This window comes from Rhinolophus hipposideros (genome assembly GCF_964194185.1).
Source record: "Rhinolophus hipposideros genome assembly, chromosome: 19".
NCBI classification, from domain to species: domain Eukaryota; kingdom Metazoa; phylum Chordata; class Mammalia; order Chiroptera; family Rhinolophidae; genus Rhinolophus; species Rhinolophus hipposideros.
This window is the reverse complement of record NC_138065.1, coordinates 25498917-25523921: the sequence shown is the minus strand read 5'-3', so window position 1 is coordinate 25523921 and position 25005 is coordinate 25498917. Positions and strand designations below refer to the sequence as shown.

At 36.6% G+C, this 25005-nt stretch overlaps 1 protein-coding gene across 9 annotated transcripts in view; it reads right to left on the bottom strand.

Annotated features, from left to right (window-relative positions):
- Positions 1–25005, bottom strand: part of CARMIL1 (capping protein regulator and myosin 1 linker 1) — a 381971-nt gene that overhangs the window by 147655 nt on the left and 209311 nt on the right. For 7 of the 9 annotated variants that reach the window (XM_081026679.1, XM_081026680.1, XM_081026681.1 and 4 more), the window contains one exon: positions 5079–5165. The exons of the other annotated variants lie outside the window; for them this stretch is intronic. In XM_081026679.1, the coding sequence (XP_080882805.1) occupies positions 5079–5165 (87 nt within the window). The remainder of the gene's footprint in view (positions 1–5078; positions 5166–25005) is intronic. 9 annotated transcript variants of the gene reach the window in all.

Below are 25005 nucleotides of genomic sequence, written 5' to 3'. Positions count from 1 at the left end.
ATAAGGGGCTAATATCCAAAATATACAAGGAACTCATGAAGCTCAACATCAAAAAACATCAAAAAAACAAACAACCCAATTGAAAATAGGGCAGAATACCTGAAGAGACATTTCTCCAAAGGGGACATACAAATTGCAAATAGACATATGCAAAAATGCTCAACATCACTAATCATCAGAGAAATGCAAATAAAAACCACAATGAGATATCACCTCACCCCAGTCAGAATGGCTGTCATCAACAAGACAAATAATCACAAGTGTTGGAGAGGCTGTGGAGAAAAAGGAACCCTCATCCACTGTTGGTGGGAATGCAGATTGGTGCAGCCGCTATGGAAGGCAGTGTGGAGGTTCCTCAAAAAATTACAAATAGAATCACCATATGACCGAGCAATCCCTCTGCTGGGTATCTACCAAAAAAATTTGAAAACATTTCTACATAAAGACACGTGTGCTCCCATGTTCACTGTAGCTTTGTTTGCGGTCGCCGAGACAAGGAAATAACCAATATGTCCTTCGATAGGTGAATGGATAAAGAAGTTGTGGTATATATACACAATGGAATACTATTTGGCAGTAAGGAAAGATGATCTAGGAACATTTGTGACAACATGGATGGATCTTGAGAGTATAACGCTAAGCGAAATAAGTCAGACAGAAAATGCAGAGAACCCTATGATTTCACTGATATGTGGTATATAAACCAAAAGCAACAAAACAACAATACAAACAAATGATAAACAAGAACTCATAGACACAGACAATAGTTTAGTGGTTACCAGAGGGTAAGGGGGTTGGGTGGAGGGAGATGAGGGTAAGGGGGATCAAATATATGGTGATGGAAGGAGAACTGACTCTGGGTGGTGAGCACACAATGGGATTTATAGATGATGTAATACAGAATTTTACACCTGAAATCTATGTAATTTCACTAACAATTGTCATCCCAATAAATTAAAAAAAAGATTATTTTTAAGTTATTGTGTACATATAATACAATAAGTGTAAAACTAGCCTGTAATAAAGCCTGAATTATTGATACAGTAAAGAAAAAAAAGGACAACTTAAAATTCCTTGGGTCATATGTTATAAAACAATATTAATTCTCACAACACATATTTTAATGTACACATGTTATTGCAGGGAAGAAGCAAATGTGGTGACCTTTATTTGTGAAGGGCATAGGAAACATGGGCCATGTTCAGTTACAAGGAAGCTGATTGCCCTCCCCCTATCATCATACTTGGAGGGACAGGGACATCAGTTAGTGGTAGCACTGAGGCACCTCAGAATCAAAACTTGTCTCTAGGATCATAAATGATCCCCGTATCCCTCTATTTGTTTTGCAGTAATGAACACATAAATTAATATAAATAAATATAATCAATATTTAAATTATTGATATTTTTAATATGTAGAGAATTCATATAAATTAGGAAAAAAGATTAACACTGTAATAGAGAAGTAACAAAAGATGGGAACTAGCAATTCCTCCAAAAAACATACAAATTACTAAGGAACAAGGGCAAAAAAATTCCCTAAGCAATAACTGAAGAAATTTAAATTAAAATATCAACGCTTTTGTTTATATGCTTGATAAACAATGAAAAAGGAGAATAATGTCCACTGATGGTGGAGCGTAAAGACATTTGTATAAAATACTTAGAGGACTTCTTAACAATAAATATCAAAAGAAGCTTTAGAAAGTGTGCAAACATTTTGATCTGACAGTTCTACTTATAGGAGTTTATCCTAAAGAAGAAATTAACAAATGACCAATAATTAGATATAAAAGCCATGTTAGTGTTGCTTGCATTACTGAAGAATTAAAAAAAAACATTTACATGTACATAACAGATCATTTAAATAAATTATGGAAAATTTTCCATATCCTGGAATATCATGTAGCTATTGAAAGTGATGTGTTTACTGACATAAACAATCACAATATAATATGTGGGAAAAAGTTTATGAAATGTTAAGCATAGTGTGTGTGTGTGTGTGTGTGTGTGCGGGGGGGTAAATATGTATATAAATAAATTATGCACAGATGGAAAACAGTATGAAAGGATGGGCACCAAACTGTCAACAGTGAGTCTTGTAATGGTTTGATACTGGCATTACAAGTAATTTTTCCTTTCTTATTTATATTTTCCAGTATCTTCTAAATCTTTACCATAAATATGTAATGCACTGATAATCATCAATATCAAAATGATAAAAATGAAAGGGTTTTTTATAAAACTGATGGGCTGAGATATAACAATGAGAATATAAAGGAACTGAATTTGGCTTTAAGGTCTGTGGAGGACTTCAGATACCAGGATAGAAAACACTGACTCCTGGGGAAATCTTTCCCTTTGGAAATTTACTATTATGCCTTAATTTTAAACGTGTGTACAAATGTGTGCAAATAAAATCGTGTGACTGATAGAACTAACCCCAATTTCAGATCACTCATAGTGTACACTAACTGTACGTTCATAATAAAGCATGACTGGATAGATGTGAAGTCACTGAATAACCATTTTGCTTCGCCCACTCATGCACGACACATCCAGTGAGAGCCTGTAACGTGCCAGGTGCCAGGGACACAATAATGAACAAGGTAGAGAGCCCTTTCCATCCAGAAACTCCCAGGCTAGGACACAATCAAAATGCAATGGGAAAACATGCTAAAAGAGAGGAATTCACATAGTGCTATGGGACAGAGAAAGCGCATCGAGCTCTGCAGCTATAGGGAGAGGTGGCTGTCTGAGAAGGCTTCAAAGTGAGCTAGAAACTGAATCTTACAGGATGAGAAGTAATTTACCAGATCTTTCAGTGGGGACATTGAGGTTGTCCCAAGCTAAAATAAAAACAAATATAGGGGCGGCCAGTTGGTTCAGTTGGTTAGAGCGCGGTTTTCTTAACAACAAGGTTGCCAGTTCGATCCCCACATGGGCCACTGTGAGCTGCGTCCTCCACAACTGGATTAAAACAAATATAAAAATATAACAGCACAAGATGATGATGATGATGATGGTGGTGGTGATAATGATGATGGTGATGGTGATGATAGTGGTGGTGGTGGTGGCCCCAAGCTGTAATGCATGCATATTAACTAATTTAATCCCACCACCAGTAATAAAGCTGATACTCACATTTCCATTTTACAGATGAGGGAATTGAGGAACCAAGAGATTGTAAAACTATGTTCATAGTAAATAAAAAAGTTAGGGCTCAACTCTAGGCCATCTGTGTGAGAAGTGACACTCTTAATCACTATACATACTGCCTTCAAAAGAAAGTGATATATTTAAGAAATGGGCAAGTTATTCAATTCAAGACACTTTCATTAAATACCCATAATGGTCTAGGTACTGTGCCAGGTGCTGGAGATACGGAAATGAGGGCCCCACTCTAGTAGGGAAAACAGAATATTAATACAATGTTAGATATGTGATCTAGAAGTAACACACACAAAAAAAGTAATAGATTCTCTTGAGGTCTCAGGAACAGGGAGGAATTCTCAGAAGATAAATGGCACACTTGAAGGTCTTATAAAATAAAATGAAGCTCTCCAAGAATATGAAGGTAAGTATAAGATAACAGAAAACACATATATCTTGGTTTCTGCCCTCTATTCCTGGCAAAGGGCTCCTAAATTCTTATAAATTCCGAAGAGATAAGAGCACTAGAAGCATCTCTTGTTCTAATGAGGTGACTCTGGGTGGGCTCCTGGATGAGGACTGGTCACCAAGAAGATCAAACCATGATTAGGAGCTTGGAATTTTCAGTTCCAGCCCCTCCATTCTTCAGAGAGAAGAGAAGGGTTAGAAATGGAAATTAATAACTGATCATGCCAACATGAGGAAGCCTCCATAAAATCCCAAAAGTATGGGGTTCAGAGAGCTTCTAGGAATTGAACACATCCATACTGGGAGGGTAACACAGACCAATCCACAGGGACAGAAATTCCTGCACTTGGGACCTTCCCAGGCTTCACCCTTTGTACCTTTTCATCTAGCTATTCATCTGTATCCTTTATCACATTCTTTAGTAAACTGGTAAATGTACATAAGTGTTTCCCTGAGTTCTGTGAGCCACTCCAGATAATTAATCAATCCCAAGGTGGGAGGACTTTGGAAACTTTGATAACCTGGGCTTGAACTCACATCTGCAGAAGTGGATGGGGACAGCAGTGTTGTGGGACTGAGCCCTGAAACTGTGGGACCTGATGCGATCTCCTGGTAGACAGTATCAGAACTGAGTTGACCGGTGTTAAAGAATTGCTTGGTGAGGGGAAAAAACCTCCACACATCTGGTGACCAAAAGTGTTAGAAGAGAAGTGTTTTGTGTGAGTAGGAAAGGAGATACACAGGAAAAAGAAACACAGGAGGAGGGGAAGAACTAAAGTTTTCTCTTCACAGAATCAGGATGAAATAAAATTTTTCAAGAAGAATAAAAACGTATACAAAGGCATGATGTATGCAGTGCTATTTCCAATATTGGCAGTGCTATTTGGCAAAATAATAATAGAATCGACAGGATTTGATGAGCAACTGGATATATGAGAGGAGGGTGAGTGGAGTCAGCAGAGAATCTGGGAAAGAATTTCCAGAGCAGGAAACAGAGGAGGTGACTGGGCATGTAGGCCCAGCAGTTTTCTATAGAACACAGTCCAGCGGACAGTTGGCTGCGGGGTGGGGATAGCTGATGTTTCTCCAAAGATGAACCAAGAGAAACACAACCCACTGCCTTTGGAAATGTGAGGCATGAGGCAGGAGGGAGCTAGGTGAGCATTTCATTACTCAAAGTTAAAAAAGTTAAAGACTTCACATATATTTCAAAATTATTCTCGACTCTGAAAGCACTTCATTTTGCACAACCATAATTCCAACCACATAATTTCTTTATCTTAAAACTGTGAGAGTATTGTAATACATATATATATGTGTGTATATATATATATATATATATATATATATATATACACACACACATACATACTGAGTAATAAATTCCAACTATTTAAGGTAGCATGGTGCAACAGAAATATTACAGACATAAAGTTAAGTAAATAAGATACACTATACCTTTAGGTGACAATGAGGTTTTAGATAAATTTAAATGCTTTAATCCTTTTGGGAGTTTGGCAAATTGAATACTTAAAGAGGACACACCTGAGAAAGGAGAAAAAGAGATTATTAGAATTTTAAAGTTCTCAGAATTGCATTTCTTTTACAAGGCCTGAAAATTAATTTCAGTTTTAATCTAAGTGATCTTTTTTCTTTCTAATGTCAGAGCTTATTTTCTAATCATCCCCCACCACGCCTCCTTTTCTTTCTGTCCTACTGATAGTGTAGGAGAAAAGGTTGTTTAATTAAGCATAACAATATCAAAACTTTACCATTAGAGATGTTTTTCCTTGGACTAACTACACCTTTTCCTCATAGTCCTATTTTACATACTCTTGGGAAGAGTGATATAATTGGTCCCCCTTTTCTTTTTAACCTGCGTCTTAATGAGTTGATCACTCTTCTGGGTGAGAAAATGCATGCTATTTAATTGTCAAGAAAATCAATGTAATATTAACTATTCAAATAACAGCTTCACTTTTAGCAGATGGGATTCTAATACTTAATTGGCTTATGGATAACAATCTCAGACAAAACATCAGAGCACATTTTAACTTCTTAAAGGTTTTGTAACTTAAAATAACTCCTGAAGAATTTACAGTATTGAAAATGAGATGAAGGAAGGAAAGAAGGAAGGAAGGAAGGAAGGAAGGAAGGAAGGAAGGAAGGAAGGAAGGAAGGAAGGAAGGGGAAGGAAGGAAGGAAGGAAGGAAGAAAGGAAGGAAGGAAGGAAGGAAGGAAGGAAGGAAGGAAGGAAGGAAGGAAGGAAGGAAGGAAGGAAGGAAGGAAGGAAGGAAGGAAGGAAAGAAAGAAAGAAAGAAAGAAAGAAAGAAAGAAAGAAAGAAAGAAAGAAAGAAAGAAAGAAAGAAAGAAAGAAAGAAAGAAAGAAAGAAAAGCAGTCTCTAAATTTAATGGCCAGAATGGGAGACTTGAACTCCAGCTCACACATCTAAGGACTGCAATGAATGCAGACTGTTTCTTAGGAGGAAAGAATACCAGAATGTATGGCCTTCCTACAGGTCCTTCAACCACTTCCAGCTGTACACAAGTCATCACCTCCCAGGGACATGCTCTTGAGAAGGCTCCTAAAACTGTATTAACCATGTTTTCCCCGAGATTGATTCTCAGACTCCAGGAACTACTGTCCTGGGTGCTGCCCTATTATTTAACCCCAAGTTCTCTACAAGTTTTATCAAAGTTTATCATGAAATAACTACTGTAGAGACAACCTAAAAGTCATGCAGCTTGACTAAGCCTCTGGATAGGTTTCCCCAAGGATGGTGGGTATTCTGAGAACCCCTGCCTACCAATCCATAGCATTTCATTGTCAAATAAGTTTGACAATCACTGGACTAAATAACGTTAAACAGGTTTTTATGTGAATATTTACAGAGATTTGAATGTGCTGATCCATATTGTTAATTGCAAAGTGGGGGCAGACCTCATATTTTGTTGACACATTTTTGCAAAAGAATGAATAACAAGTTAATGGGGGGAAAAGGGGAGGGGAAAAAGATGGCATAATTTTCAAACTTAATTAATGTAAAGGCAAAACTTACATAAGAAATAGGTAATCTCAATCATCCTCTATTCAAGAAAATAAACTCATTATTAAAAACTCTCTACAAAGAAAATCAAAAGAAAACAGCAAAATCAAAAATAATAAAGCCTGAAGGAATCCCTGGAAAAAAAAGAAAAGAAAAGCAAAAGAAGATCAATGTAAAAGAGTACATACTATATATAATTTTATATTTATAAAGTTCAAGAAAAAAACAAGCTGACAGGAGATTCAAAATGGCAGATTAGGTAAATGCTATGCCTACTGGATCCCAAAATTACAAATTATAGAACAATCAACCTCAACATTCATCTGAACACTAGCTAAATAGAACCACTATGATTAAGGATATAAAGAGGAGGCCACACCAAGACTGGGTAGTCATGGATCTAGCACCAGTGCCGGAGCCGCTGAAACTACATTGACTTTGCAGACACCACCCACCACACAACTTAGCTTCCCTCCCTCCCCCTTGAGCTGCATTGCCAGGGGCATTCCGGGTGCTTGGGCCACCGGACCCACCCCAACAAGCCTGGGAGGAGGTTTACTACAGTAGTGGAAAATCCACACTGGCCTGGTGAGATTTTGGTGGTGAACAGTGACCCAAAACTGCAACCGTTATCAGGAATTTGGGAGGCTGAGGTGGTGGCTGGCTACAGTGTTCTTAGAGCGCTGTGCAAGGTGGTCACAGGCCAGATACTGGAGTAAGAACTGAATCTGCATTAACATTGTAAAAATCACTGGTCACCTCTTGCGATTCCCTTCAAAACTACCACATGTAGATAGTGATGCATTGCCAAGGGCACTCTAAACACGGGGCCAACCAGTCTGGGATGCGCACCAAAGGAATCTCTTTCAGGGGCTGGGCCTTATAGGAAGTAGGCTGGTGGCAACAGGCCTGGGGGGTCCTGGGACTTTTGCTAAGCTGCCTCAGGCACACTATTGGTGGCAGCCATCCTCAGTTCATAGTGAGGCCACCCACATATGCCTCCAGGTCCAGCGCACACAAAAGCCAATCACATATAGTTTTGAGGCATCTACCAGGTAGCTGCAGGCCGCTAACAGGCAAGGCTGAAATTACCCTGCACAGGCGCACTTCCAAAGAGAAACCAGAAAACACACACCCAGAGGCCACTTTCAGACCACACCAGATCACTAACTGGTTAGCCCCACAACCGGCATAACCCAAGGCGGGTCTCAAAGGGCACAATAGCCCACAGGGGAGAAGCCTCCTCTGAGGGTTCAGCCCCACACAGAAGCTCATACACTGTGGGTGTAGCCAATCTTCATAGTTACTAGCCTGGGAGTCAATCCCCACACACTGATGTGCTGAAAGCAATCGAGGCTCGACTAAAGTAGGAGAACACACATAACACAATCAAGGAATACACCTGGAACACAAGCACAGTAGGTTAGGAAGACTGTGCAATTCGATTACACAGGACACATACTACGTAAGGACACCCAGCAAAGACTGAGAGATATAGGAGATCTACCTAATACACAGAAGCAAACACAGAGCATGAGGCAGAATGAGGAAACAAAGTAACATGACCCAAATAAAAGAACAGAAGAAATCTCCAGAAATGAAAATAAATTAAATGGAGGGAACCAACCTAATGTAGTCAGAGTTTAAAAAACTGATTGTAAGAATGCCTAAGGAACTTAGTGAGAATTTCAACAAAGAGATAGCAAGCATAAAGTAGCAGAAAACATCCAATTGGAGCAACAAAAAGAGCAAAGAATAAAAAAACAATGAAGATAGTTTAAGAGATCTGTGGGACAACATCAAGTGCAAAAACATTTACATCATAGGATTACCAGAAGAAGAGGAGAGGGAGCAAGGCATCAAGAACATATTTGAACAAATAATGACTGAAAAATCCCCAAACCTGGTGAAGGAAATTGACACACAAGCCCAGGAAGTGCAAAGAGTCCCAAACAAAATGAACCCAACCAGGCGCACACCAAGACACATCATAGTTAAAATGGCAAAGATTAAAGACAAAGAGGGAATTCTAAAGGAAGCAATTCTAAAACAAACTAGTTACTCACAAAGGAGCTCCCATAAGACTATCAGCTGATTTTCCCACAGAAACTTTGCAGGCAAAAAGGGAGTGGCAGCAAATATTCAAAGTGATGAAAAATAAGGGCCTACAACCAAGACCGCTCTACCCAGCTTGACTTAAAATTGAAGGAGCGATGAACAGCTTCCCAGAAAAGAAAAAGCTAAAGGAATTCATTACCACCAAGCCAGTATTACAGGAAATGTCAAAAGGACTTCTTGAAGCAAAAGAAAGGTGAAAACAAACTAACGAAAATCAGAAATACCAACAATAAAATGGCAATTACTATGTACCTATCAATAATTACTTTAAATGTAAATAGATTAAATGTTCCAATCAAAAGACATAGGGTAGATAAGTGGATAAGAAAACAAGATCCATGCATATGCTATCTACAAGGGACTCATTTCAGATCAAAATACACACACAGAGTGAAAGTAAAGGGATGCAATAAATTATTTCATGCAAATGGAAATAAAAAGTATAAAAAGCTGAGATAGCAATACTCATATGAAACAAAACAGACTTTAAAACAAAGACTATGAAGACAAAGAAAAGCATTACATAATAAGAACGAGATCAATCCAACAAGAGGACATAACCCTAGTAAATATCTATGCACCCACAAGGATGGTTCAACATTCGCAAATCCATCAATGTGATACATCACATAAACAAAATAAAGGACAAAAATCATATGATTCTATCAATTGATGCAGAAAAAGCATTTGATAAGATACAACATCAATTTTAATGATTAAAACACTTAATAAAATTGGTACAGAAGGAAAATACCTCAACATAATAAAGGCCATATACGACAAGCCCTCAGCTAATCTCATAATTAATGGTGAAAAGCTGAAGCCCTTTGCTCTACATTCAGGAACACGACAAGGTTGTCCCCTATCACCTCTGCTTTTCAACATAGTGTTGGAAGTCCTTGCCAGAGCTATCAGGCAAGAGAAAGAAATAAAAGGCATCCAAACTGGGAATGAAGAAGTTAAATTGTCACTCTTTGCAGATGACATGATGCTATATATAGAAAACCCTAAAGACTCCACCAAAAAGCTATTAGAAACAATCAATGAATACAGTAAAGTTGCTGGCTACAAAATCAATGTACAAAAGTCCATTGCTTTCCTATATACCAACAATGAAATCTCAGAAAAAGAGATAGAAAAAACAATTCCTTTTGCAATTGCAGCAAAAAGAATAAAATACCTAGGAATAAACTTAACCAAGGATGTGAAGGATTTATACGCTGAAAACTATAAGACATTTTTGAAAGAAACTGAAGAAGACACAAAGAAATGGAAAGACATTCTGGGCTCATGGATTGAAAGAATCAACATAGTTAAAATGGCCATATTACCCAAAGCCATATACAGATTTAATGCAATCCCCATCCAAATCCCAATGGCATTTTTTAAAGAAATAGAACAAAAAATCATCAGATTTGTTTGGAACCACAAAAACCCCGAATAGCCAAAGCAATACTAAAAAAAAAGAACAATACTGGAGGTATCACACTCCCTGATTTTTGCTTGTACTACAGGGCTACAATAATAAAAACAGCTTGGTATTGGCAGAAAAACAGACACATAGACCAATGGAATAGAATTGAGAACCCAGAAATAAAACCACATAAGTATGGACAAATAATTTTTGACAAAGAAGCTAAAAGCATACAATGGAGGAAAGACAGCCTCTTCAATAAATGGTGCTGGCAGAATTGGATAGCCACGTGCAAAAGAATGAAACTAAACTGCTTTCTGTCACCATGTACCAAAATTAATTCAAAATGGATCAAAGACTTAAGCATAAGACCTGACACAATAAACTGCATTGAAGAAAACATAGGTACTAAAGTTATGGACCTTGGGTTCAAAGAGCATTTTATGAATTTGACTCCAAAGGCAATGGAAGTAAAAACTAAAATAAACGAATGGGATTATATGAAACTGAAAAGCTTCTGTACAGCAAAAGAAACTATTGACAAAATAATGAGGCAACCAACTGAATGGGAGAAGATTTTTGCAAACAGTGCCTCTGATAAGGGGCTAATATCCAAAATATACAAGGAACTCATGAAACTCAACAACAGAAAAACAAACAACCCAATTGAAAAATGGACAGAGGACCTGAAGAGACATTTCTCCAAAGAGGATATACAAATGGCATATAGACATATGAAAAAATGCTCAACATCTCTAATCATCAGAGAAATGCAAATGAAAACCACAATGAGATATCACCTCACCCCAGTCAGATTGGCTTTCATCAACAAGACAAATAGTAACAAGTGTTGAAGAGGCTGTGGAGAAAAAGGAACCCTCATACACTGTTGGTGGGAATGCAGACTGGTGCAGCCGCTATGGAAGGCAGTGTGGAGGTTCCTCAAGAAATTACGAATAGAATTACCATATGACCCAGCAATCACTCTCCTGGGTATCTACCCAAAAAATCTGAAAGCATTTCTCTATAGAGACACATGTACTCCAATGTTCATTGCAGCTTTGTTTATGGTGGCCAAGACATGGAAACAACCAAAATGTCCTTCGATAGATGAATGGATAAAGAAGTTGTGGTATATATACACAATGGAATACTATTCGGCGTTAAGGGAAGATGATGTAGGAGCATTTGTGACAACATGGATGGATCTTGTGAGTATAATGCTAAGTGAAATAAGTCAGACAGAAAAAGCAGAGAACCCTATGATTTCACTGATATGTGGTATATAAACTAAAACAACAAAGCAACAAGACAAACAAATGAGAAAGAAAAACTCACAGACACAGACAATTTAGTGGTTACCAGAGGGTAAGGGGGTGGGGGTTAGGTGATGAGGGTAAGGGGGATCAAATATATGGTGATGGAAGGAGAATTGACTCTGGGTGGTGAACACACAATGGGACTTATAGATGATGTAATACAGAATTATACACCTGAAATCTATGTAAATTTACTAACAATTGTCACCCCCAATAAATTTAATAATAATAATAATAGATAAAATAAAATAAAAAATAAATTAAAAAAAATATATCTATGCACCCAACATAGGAGCACCTAAATATACAAAACAAATATTGATGGACATAAAGATAGATATCAACATTAACACAATCATAGTAGGGGACCTCAACACACCACTGACACCAATGGACATATCCTCCAGGCAGAAAATCAATATAGAAACAGTGATATTAAATGAAACATAAGACCCAATGGATTTAATCGATATTTTTAGAGCATTTCACCCTAAGGCACAGAACATACATTCTTTTCAAGTGCACATGGAACATTTCTCAAGATAGACCACATGTTTTAGGCCACAAAACAAGTCTCAAAATTTAAGAATGCTGAAATCATATCAAGTGTCTTCTCTGACCACAGTGCTATGAAACTAGAAATCAATTACGACAAAAAAAAAACCCTGAAAAAACAGACAAACACATGGAGACTGAATAACATGCCACTAAATGATGAATGTGTCGACGATGAGATCGAGGAGGAAATCAAAAGATACCTTGAGACAAACAAAAATGAAAACACAACCACCCAAAATCTATGGGATGCAACAAAAGCAGTCCTAAGAGGAAAATTCATAGAAATGCAGGGCTGCCTAAAAAAAGAAAAACCACAGCAAAATAAGCCCAAGCTGAGTACAAGGAAATAATAAAGATCAGTGAAAATAAACGAAATAAAGATGAAAAATAAAAAACTACAAAAGACCAATGAAACCAAGACCTGTTTTTTGAAAAGATAAAAAAAAAAAAAATTGAAAAACGCTTAACCAGACTCATCAATAAAAAAGGAGAGGACCCAAATAAATAAAATTAGAAATGAAAGAGGAGAAGTGACAACAGACACCACAGAAATACAAAAAAATTTAAGAAAATACTATGAGCAAAACAAGCAAACAAATTACACAATCTGGAAGAAATGGATAAATTTGTAGAAGCATACAATCTTCCAAGGCTGATTCAAAAACACACAAAAAATCTGAACCGACAGATTACTACAACGAAATTGAATCAGTAATCAACAAGCTCCCAATAAAACAAAGTCATGGACCAGATGACTTCACAGGTGAACTTTAGCAAACATTCAAAAACAGAATTAACACTTATTCTCCTCAAACTATTCCAAAAAAATTCAGAAAGAGGGAAGGCCCAAACTCATTTTAAGAGGCCACGATTACCCTGACCTCAAAACCAGAGAAAGAAATAACAAACAAAACAAAACAAAACAAAAAGGAAACTATAGGTAGATATCCCTAATGAACATAGATACAAAAATCGTCAACAAAATATTAGCAAACGTAATCCAGCAATACATTAAAAAGACCATACAACACGATCAACTGAAATTCATTCGTGGTATGCAAGGTTGGTTCAATATCTGCAAATCAACTAACGAGATATACCACATTAAGAAAATGAAAAATAAAAATCATATGTTTATATCAATAGATGCAGAAAAAGCATTTGACAAAATCCAGCATGCATAAAAACTCTCTGTAGAGTGGGAATAGAGGGAACATATCTCAACATACTAAAGGCCATATATGACAAACAAACAGCTAACATCATAGTCACTGGGGAACAATTAAAATAAAAGCATTCCCGTTAAGGTCAGAAACAAGACAAGGATGCTCATTTTCACCACTTTCATTCCACATAGTATTGGAAGTAGTAGCCACAGCAATCAGAAAAAAAAAGAAATGAGAGGCATCCAAATTTGAAAGGAGGAAGTAAAACTGTCATTATTTGCAGATGGCACGATACTTTACATAGAAAACCCAATGATTCCACCAAAAAACTATTAGAAATAATAAATGAATTTAGTAAAGTAGCAGAATACAAAATTAATATTAGAAATCAGTTGGATTTGTATTCACCAATAATGAACTATCAGAAAGAGAAATTAAAAAAAAATCCAATTTACAATTTAATAATAATAATAACAATAATAATAACTTAGGGATAAATTTAATCAAGGATGTAAAAGACCTGTACTCAGAAAAGTATAAGACACTAACGAGAGAAATTAAAGAAGATACAAATAAATGGAAATATATACCATGCTCATGGATAGGAAGAATTAATATAGTTAAAATGTCCATACTACCTGAAGGAATATATAGATTCAACGCCATCACTAAAAAAATACCAATGGCATTTTTCAAAGAACTACCGTGTTTCTCTGAAAATAAGACCTAGCTGGACAATCAGCTCTAATGCATCTTTCAGAACAAAAATGAATATAAGACCCGGTATTATATTATTTATATTATATGACATTACATTACATTATACCCGGTCTTATACTAATATAAGACCTGGCGTTTTATTAATTTTTGCTCCAAAAGACGCATTAGAGCTGATTATCCAGCTAGGTCTTATTTTCAGGGAAACATGGTACAACAAATGATACTAAAATTTATATGGAACACTAAAAGACCCAAACAGCCATGGCAATCTTGAGAAACAAGAACAAAGTGGGAGGTACCATGCCACCCCACATCAAATCATACTACAAGGCTATAGTAATTAAAACAGCATGGTATTGGCATAAAAACAGACACATAGATCAATAGAACAAAATACAGAGCCCAGAAATAATTCCATATCTATACGGTCATTTAATCTATGACGAAGCAAGAATTTACTCTGGAGTAAAGACAGTGTATTTAACAAATGGTATTGGGAAAAGTGGACAGATACATGCAAAAAGATGAAACTGGAACACCTTCTTACACCACATACAAGAATAAACTCAAAACGGATGAAAGAGTTATATGTAAGACCCGAAACCAGAAAACCAGAAAATATAGGAAGTAAACTCACAGACATTACCCTCAGTAATATTTTTACTGATATATCCCTTTGGGCAAAGGAAGCAAAAGAAAACATAAACAAATGACACTACATCAAACTAAAGTTTTTCTCACAACAAAGGAAACCATCAACAAAATGAAAAGACACCCTTCTGAATGTGAGAAGATATTTGCCAATGATACAATCGATAAGTGGGTTAACAGCCAAAATTTATAAAAAGCTCATACAACTCAACACCAAAAAAAACAAGCAACCCAATTTAAAAAAAAATGGGCAGAGGACATGAACATACATTTCTCTAAAGAGGACATACAGATGGCCAATAGACGTATGAAAAGATGCTCGATGTCACCAATCATTAGAGAAATGCAATTAAAACTCACAATGAGATACCACCTCACTCCTGTCAGAATGGTTATCATCAGTAAATCAACAATTAACAGTTGTTGGCAAGGATGTGGAGAAAAGGGAACCCTTGTGCACTGTTGGTGGGATTGCAAATTGGTGAAGCCACTATGGAAAACAGTACAGAGGTTCCTCAAAAAAATAAAAATAGAATTACCATACCACCCAGCAACTCCACTCCTGGGTAGTTATCCAAAGAAATGCAAAACACTAATTTGAAAAAATATATGCACTCCTATGTTTATTGCAGTGCTTCACAAAGCCAAGATATGGAAACAGCTGAAATGCCTATCAAGAGACAATTGGATAAAGAAATTGTGGTACATTTATACAATGGAGTATTACTCTGCCATAAGAAAAAATGAAATCTTACCATTTGCAACTACATGGATGGACCAAGAGAATATCATGCTAAGTGAAATAAGTCAGACTGAGAAAGACAAATATATTATGATCTCACTTATATGTGGAACCTGAGGAACAAAATAAACGAGCAAACAAAACAGAAATAGACTCAGAGATATAGAGAAAACCATGATGGTTGCTAGATGGGAGGTGTATGGGGAGAAGGTGAAGGGATTAGAAAGTACAAATTGGTAGTCACAAAATAGTCACAGGGATGTGAAATACGGTATGGAGAATATACGAGGTCTGATAGCTAAGGTTGCAAACTCATCCTAGAAACAGTACTACATACCTCATTGCTGAATATCCCTATGGTCTCCTTCGAAGTACTCCCCCTGGGAAGCTATGCACTGACACCAGCGCCTACTCCACCCTTCAAAGCAATTTTGGAACTCTTTTCCTGGAATGGCCATCAGAGCTGTTGTCGAATTACCCTTGACGTCCTGAATGTTATCAAAATATTTTCCTTTCAATGTTTCCTTTATCTTCAGGTAAAGAAAGAAGTCATTGGGGACCAGATCAGGTGAGTAGGGAGGGTGTTCCAATACAGTTATTTCTTGACTGACTAAAAACTCCCTCACAGACTCTGCTTTGTGAGTTGGGGCACAGTTGTGATGCAAGAGTCATGAATTGTTGGTGAAAAGTTCAAGTCATTTTCATCTAACTCTTTTACGCAACCTTTTCAGCACTTCCAAATAGTAAACTTGGTTAACTGTTTGTCCAGTTGGTACAAATTCATAATGAATAATCCCTCTGATATCAAAAAAGGTTAGCAACATCATTTTGTCTCTTGATTTGGACTGATGGACCTTTTTTTCGTTGTGGAGAATTGGGTGACTTCCATCATGCACTTTGATGCTTTGTTTCTGGATCATATTGGTACACCCACGTTTCATCACCAGTGGTAACATGGCCTAAAACATCGTCTTGTTTCTCCAAAGGGTCAAGACAAACTTCGACTCTCCTTTGCTTTTGTTCATCAGTGAGCTCCTCCAGGACCATTTTTGCATACACCTTTCTCATGCCAAGATTTTCAGTTAAGATTTTCCTAACTGTTTCTCTATCGATGTTTACTTGGTTTGCTATGCTTCTCACAGTCAGCCGACGATTTTGACATACAATTCAACAAATTTTTGCAATGTTTTCATCAGTTCTGCTCATTACTGCCGTCCTGACCTCTCTTCATCAGTGACACATTCTCTACCCTCAGAAAAATGTTTAATCCATTTGTACAGTGTCATTTTGTTCATGGTATTATCCCCATACATTTGGACTACATGTCCCTGATTTCACTTCCACTCTTGCCAAGTTTAACAAGAAATTTAATGTTTGTTCGTTGCTCTTATTCAAGCTCAGACATTCTCGGGATGGCACACAAAAACACGCAACAATAATGAATGCCACTCAGCAAGACACTGGCACACATCGACATAAACACAGCTGTGAAACACTGATATACCAAGGTTATGAAACCTTACCGAGCTGTTTGTACAGTACTGCCAATGTAAGCCCATGGTGGCAAATTTGCAAACGCAATTGCCTGACATCAAGAATGTTGTAAAATCTTTGTAGGGTGCCAGATGGGTACTGGACTTTTCGGGAAGATCACTTCATAGATTGTGTAGATGCCTGACCACTGTGCTGTACATCTGAAGCTGAAGTAGAATAATACTAAATGTCAACCATACTGAAATATATGTATTCATTCACAGAAAGTAAAGTATAGCAACCAGAAGATAGTCAATGGTATTGTAACAGCTACATATGATGTCAGAGGGGTGGTAGAATTGGGGGGATTATCATTTTATGAAGGGTGTGTCCAATGATCATGTTGTTTTGTACACCTGAAACTAATATAAAAACAAAAGTTAAAAAAAAAAAAGGAAAGAAAGAAAAACCAAGCTAATCTATTCTAATAGAAGTGAGGAGAGCAGTTATCTTTTCTGGGTGGTGGAGGGTAGGAGTGGAAACCATTGGGGCAAAACACCAGGAAAGCTGTGGAGCGTTGGTATCTTTCTAATTCTTGATCTTGATGGTAACTACATGAGAACATTCACTTCATAAAAATTCATTAAGATATAAACTTGGGGCTTGACTTTTTTGAATGTACATTATACTTCAGTTAACTAATTTATTTCAAAAGTTAGGAATAGAAAATAACAGAAGAAAATCTAGATGGCCTTGGGTTTGATGATGACTTTTTAGATACAACACCAAAGGCACAACCCATGAAAGAAATAATTGATGAGCTGGACTTCCTTAAAATTAAAATTTTCTACTTTGTGAAAAAAAATGTCAAGGGAATGAGAAGACAAACCACAGACTGGGAGAAAATACATGCAAATGCACATCTGATAAAGTACTGTTATTCAAAATATACAAAGAACTCTTAAAACTCAATAATAAGAAAGCAAACCACCTGATTAAAAAAAAAAAAGATCTTAAAAGACGCCTCAGCAAAGACATACAGATGGTAAATAAGCATATAAAAAGATATTCCACATCAGATGTCATCAGAGAAATGCAAATTAAAACAAAAATGAGATGCCACTATACATCAATTAGAATGGCCAAAATCTAGAAAACTGACAGCATCAAATGCTGACAAGGATGTGAAGCAACAGGAACTCTCATTCATTGCTGGTGGGAGTGTAAAATGGTACAATCACTTTGAAAGACAGTTTGGTCGTTTCTTATAAAACTAAACATACTCTTATAGCATCCAGCAATCACTCTCCTTGGCATTTACCTAAAACGTATATGAGACTTTGGAAAAGGAAAAACTATGGAGACAGTAGAAAGATCAGTGGTTTCCAGGGATTGGGGGGTGGGGAGGATGAATACGTGGAACGGAGATTTTTAGGACAGTGAAAATACTCTGTATGATACTGTAATGGTGGATACATGTCATTATAAATACTATTGTAGAAACCCACAGAATGTATACTACCAAGAATGAATCTTAATGTAAACCATGGACTCTGGGTGATAAAGTGGTTAATCACTTAGAACAAATGTACCACTCTGGTGGGAATGTTGATAACGGGGAAGACAGTGTGTAGGGGGGGCAAGGAGTACATGGGAAATCTCTATACCTTCCTCTCAATTGTGCTGTGAACCTAAAACTGCTCTATAAAAACAAAAATAAAATGCTTAAAAACAAAATTAGGTATGAAAGAGGGATAAACAGAATTTTGATAACAGTTATCACTGACTACTCATGACCAATTCTTTTACATATTTTTATACTTAACAATGTTAAAAAACAAAATCCCCAAAGACTTATTCTGTATCTTTAAATCATTCTGAAAATATTGTTAGATCAAAGTTAAAACCTATCACTAAACTTCAAATTTCTTGTACTCAGGTTGACTTATTTTGCTTTGATCTTTGAGAAAATGATCATTTTTAAACTTCCTGTGTCAGACACACCTACAACACCTCATAAAACTGTAAATGCCTGTAACTAAATTCAAGGCCAGAATGGAACAATTATTCTCCATTACTGGTGACACCCACCCATCTGTTCATTCCTTAAATATAAACTATCTTGAAGAAAGGGAAGAAGGTAGACAGAAAGGAATAAACAATACAGAAATATTTTTCTCTAGAAATCCAATTATCACACCAGAAATAATGAAAGTAATAACTAATGAAGCTTCCAAATGAAAGGTGAATAAAGTCATGTTTAAATAATTTATTTAAAAGAGAAAAGCAGGACTTCAGGTAAATACTTGATTAAAGGTAAAAAGGATTAAAGGCAGATATGAGATAGTCTGGTTCAAGTAGCGTTTAATTAAATTCTAGACTAAGCTACTAGCTTCTTTCTTGACAAACATTTTAATTTCCAAGTAACCAACAAGTCACAAATATTTTATATTTCTCCTTTAAAGAAATAACCATGCTAAGTGCTAATGGAATGAAAGGCGTAACTGTGGTCAGCACTGTTCATTTTTTTAAATGAGAACTAAACTGATCTATGAAAAACGGAAACAGATTATTACACAAAGGATCCCCCACTTTGGCAAATTTTAGAATCAGGGTCTTGAGAGCATGAATAAATCTAGAGTGGTCGGCAGCCAAAATCTCAGGAAAAACAACAAAATTAACCCACCCTGTTCTTTCTGTAGCTGCCTACTCAACAGAGCCATTGCAAGAAAGTGATCATCGAGAAAACAGTTCTCCACAAAAAAAGGACAGAAGAGACTATTCAACTTTTGGCCCAAACTGTTCAATTCTGCCCCCCAAATAAAGCAAAGCATAGCCTTCAAAGCTAGAATCGAAAGTAAATTTATCACTAAGAGCCTTTGTTTGGAGGCTTTACTAGTTGAATTACCCTTCTTATCATTTATTTTTAGTATGTGTCAAATTTAGAAGAAACAAATGTTCTTATTTTTATTTCTCCTTTCAAAACTATTATAGTGTCCTCTATTTTGAAATATTTATGCCTAATAAAAAGCAATTATAAAACGTTTGGTATTATAACTTGCCATCTTATGTTATTAACTTACAAACACAGGAAATTAAATTTGACATTGCAGATTTTACCCATTAATCATACATGCACTTAAAAACCAATGATAACACCACATAAAATTCAAACAGTGGATATTCTGGAATAAATATGACTCACAAGATAGGAAAAAGGCTTAAGGAAGTCCTTGTTAATTGAAAGCATTAATATTAATAATCTTTTTTGGAAGAGAGACTTTCTTTTTACTTTTTTAATTAAAATTTATTGGAGTGACAATAGTCAACAAAACTACATAGGTTTCAAGTGTACAATTCTGTAATACATCATCTGTATATGTGTTCACCACCCAGACTCAAGTCTCCTTTTCATCACCATATGACCCTCTTTACCCTCTTCTACCACCCCCTTTCCCCTTACACTCTGGTAACCACTAAACTGTTTTCTGTGTCTATGAGTTTTTGTTTCTTTGTTTGTTTGTCTTGTTTCTTTGTTGCTTTCAGTTTTGTATCCCACATTTGAGTAAAGTCACATGGTTCTTGACTTTTTCTGTCTGACTTATTTCACTTAGCATAATAATTTCAAGATCCATCCATACTGTCACAAATGGCAGTATGTCATCAGAGTAGTATTCCATTGTGTATATATACCACATCTTCTTTATCCAATCATCTGTCGAAGAACATTTTGGTTGTTTCTATGTTTTGGGCACCATAAATAGTGCTGCAATGAACATTATTAAATCTGTAAAGATATATGTACTACAATATTAATAATTTAACAAAATTCTGCCTGTGGAGTTCTAGCAACATGATACAGGAAACAAAAGGCTTCCTTCTTGTCTGTTAGAAAGCATATAGATTTGAACACAGTGGATGTCAGAACACAGATGAGTTACTTAGATATCTACCAATTCCTATGGCTTTCCTGGAGTGTTCAGAAACACTAAGAAAAGTAAGTAAATAAACAAATAAAATACAACGAAGTATTATATTTCCATTTCAAAAATAAGGCTGTGAGAAAGTGATTCAAGAACTAAGAATATAGGAATAAAAGATGTTGAAAAAATGGAGTCAATATGCCTAACTTTTGAACGCCCTAAAATCCAAATCTACGCAATTTTTAAAATAATGTTTCACCTGTGTAACCATAAAAAGATCAATTAAATACAGCTGACATCATGAATCTAAAGAATATTACTTTCTGGGTTGTAACTGTCACATAGAAACTGGCATCTTTAAATATTAAAAGGACTACTTGAGAAAATTTATTGACATGCTATGCAATAAGCCAATGTTTTTCAAATGACATGCATAAAATTCTTTCCTTCCACTTCCAAAGCCAAATCAGACAATCACAAAACAGTCTGAGAGAGTGACTGACAGGTTGATTGATTACTCAGAAAATCCTTAAAGGAACTCTGTCAAGTGGTATTAGGTACAACTCCAAAAGCTTTGTCTAAATCACGTAAATACACAGTTTCCTCACACATAAAAAGGAAATGAAAACACTTGCACTATTTAACGTCACAGGGCTATTTTAGAAATCAATGAAGTAGGAAAAGCTAACATTTCTTGAGTGCACAGTATCTGCCAGGCTATTCTTACCTTTTATGTTCATTATCTCATTTAATCCTTAGAATACCCTAGGTGACAGGTACTATTATTAGCTATTTTAAAAATAAGGAAACTGAGGCACACAGAAGTCAGGTAACTTGTTCAAGGAAACTCAGCTTATAAAGTGGCAAAGCCCAGAATCAAACCCATTTATTTTGACTCCAGATCCCACTAGAGTACACTGAGGGATATAAAAGACATAGAGTCCCTAAATGTGTCGGCGGCAATTCTAGAATCTATTTCTCTTATCTTTTTTAGAAGATCAAATCACAGCCACCACCAGATGGTCAGGAAAAAGATTTGGGTATTTCCGGTCAACATTTCCAAAAGAAAAACATTCTGAAACAGGATTCTAAACCATCTTTAAACAAAATAATGAAATTTAGAACAAAGTGAGGAAAGGAAATAAGCACAGATGTTCCTGACAAGGCTGAGATCATAAAAACTCAGGTAATTGGGAATCATAACTAGGAAAAAGAAAACATGGAGTTTGTAGCATTTATGGGAGAAAAATGTGTTGAATGAGCAGAGAGGAGAGCTACATTCTCTGAAAATGCTCAACTTCGATCCAAGATGTGATGTCAGATCCATAGGTTATTCACGAAGAGATGACCAAGAACCAAGATACTGAATCAGCCCAGGGAACTCACACAGGACTAGTTAATAAAGTTCAGCCACGGAAGGGATGCTCAAGTCTCTTCTACCATGACCCACATAAAGAAATGGAGTTGACATGGCGATGCAGGAACCCCATACAAAAATAAACATGTCAGCAAACTAAAACCAAAGCTTTCCTGAATAATACACTCTGATATTTTCTATTCTCTTCTACTTCTGTTTTTTAATGCTTATCAGAACTATTAAGTTGATTTCATGAGCTGTTAATTGATCTTGACCTACAATCTGAAACGCACTGGATTAGAAGACCAAGCACAAGGTGGGGACAGGCCTGGCCCCATAGCCAGGATGAGAAGAGCTCATGCATGTGTGGTCTATTCACTGACTTGCATGGCTCTTTGGCTCTTTCAGCTGCCCCTGAAGCACTGCTTATACACACTGCACCTCTACTTCTAAATCACACTTAAACCTGCTTCACTGCAAGCCCCTTAACAACAGGAGGCCGCTTGTCCTTTGTACACAATATGAAAAGGAGACTGAGCTGTAAGTATCAGGAATTTGTTGCATCGACATTCATAACACAAATCGAGTAGCCAAACTTTCTCTCTGAGTGTTTGTAAATAAGTTCCAGCATGGATGGTTCAGGTGCAAAATCAAATTCCTCAGAATTCTTGATGGTTCATCTGTTGAGATCACATTGGCATTGTGTTTCTCTGAGTTTCTTTGTTAATCATCTTCTCTGGCTTGGTCTTTTTTATACACTACACAATTTAACTACAAACACCTCTTTCATGTTTTCTATCACTTTCAAACATAAAAATCATTAACAATTTTCCCCTAGATTGAAGTTTCTATAAATATTTTAGACTTAGTTGAATTTCTTGTGGAATTTCCATCCAGGAGCAGAGAAGCTAAATGATGCAAGCATTTTGCCCGAATTAAAAAACACACACACACACACACACAAAACCTATAAAGAATTTGTGTTCAAGAGCAGAAACCCGGATGCCGGGAGTTGTCTAAGAGCACGGGAAATACAGCAAAGAATGATTCTATAGGGGCAGAATTGAGGAAGGTTTAGCTTGAGAAAATATTTTCAGGAGTGTCACAAATTGAGTGTGTGAGTAGAAACCATACTGGAGAGTTAGTGTGTAAGCTGAGGACATCCTTGATATGATTTATGATTTTAACACCTGTGAATGTGCTGCAGGTAGATGGAAAGACGCACAAAATCAGGTCTCAGAGGTAGGAAAGCGGAGGAAAAAAGTGGGAACTCATGTTCTGACTCTATACAAAGATATCTCTATAAACTTTGCCATAATTTTCAAGTACAACATAAAAAACTGCAGAGAATTAAGATTAAATAAAATCAAACTCAATTTAAAGAAAATATTTTTTGATTATATACCAGGTCTTATGCTAGATGCTGTGTGACCTAGAAGGTCAGGTGAGGCTAAAGGATAAGGAGTGAAGATGAAGAGAAGTAAGCTGGTGGAAAGCAATGCTGACACGTAATTATAAGGCAACAGAATGAAGGAAGTGCTATCACAGAAGGTTAAACCAAAGCAAGGGTCTCATAGATGAAACTGCACCTGAGGTGACAAGTTATCCAGTACGGCTGCACCTCAGAGCACATGAGGTACACAACAGGAAAGGACACAAGGGGCCTCAGACTCACTCTTCCCCTCACAGTCTCCTGAACTCAAACAATATGTGGTCTTTTAGGTCTGGCTTCTTTCTTTTAACATGATGTTTCTGAAGTTTAGCAGGCTGTAGCATTTACCAGACCTTCATTCTCTTGTATTGTTGAGTAGTGTTTCATTGTACGGACAGACCTCATTTTGTTTATACACTCACCAGTGATGGACATTTGAGTTGTTTCCACTTTTACGCTATCATTCACAAGTCTTTGTGTAGACACATGTTTCATTTCTCCTGGGTGATACCTAGCAGTAGCATGGCAAATTTGTGTTTGGCTTTTTAAGAAAGTGTCTAACCAATTTCCAAGGTGGCTGCACCATTTTGCACTCCCACCAATGATGCATGAATTCCCACTTCCCATATACTTCCCAACACTTACTTTGAGTACAGCCATGCTACTTTAGGTTGTGAAATAGTACCTCACTGTGGTTGCAGTTTGCCTTTCCCTAGTGACTAAGGAGTGTCCTTCCTAGTCTGCTGCACTCTGGATCCCACATCCGTAGGACCTGCCTCCAACAACTACTTACCTCTACTGATTTTGTCCTGTCAGTAGACGAATAGGTTTGAATCCTTCCCATCTCAAAAACAAAACTTGAACAGCCCTCTTATCTATGAAAGGTGATTTCCTCTTTGTCATTTTCTCCTCTTTGTAGCATCTGACTAAAAGAATACCTGTTTTTCCTACAGAAATTATTATAACCAAAGAAGCTCTTATTCCAGGGATACGCATTCATGATCATCAGCTATCGCTTATTCTAGAAGGGTGCGTTCCATGGAATCTAGTTTTCTAATTCAGTCTCAATTTTCCTTTAGATCACTACAGTTCAGGTGCTAGAAAGTTATTCTTGAAATTTTTGCTTGAACACCACATGGGTATCTTTATCAATGAAGAACAATGTCTATATCAGAAACAGAAAGCAGAACTGAGTGTCTCAATCAGTATCTTCAGCTCAGGTTAATAATTAAGCTCCATTAAATATATAACATTACAAGATGAAAGGCCCTTATTCAACAATGCTGGAAAACATGTGCAACAGATAATGAAAACAAAATATTCCTTCTAGAGATGAAGCTATTCTTCTTAAATCCCGTCCATCAATGTGCTCCTGCTGAGAATTCAAATTCTTGAGTTTCACATTCTAAACCTACTGATTCTTCCCTCTACTCATGCAAACACTTTTAATGAAACTTTCTTCTGC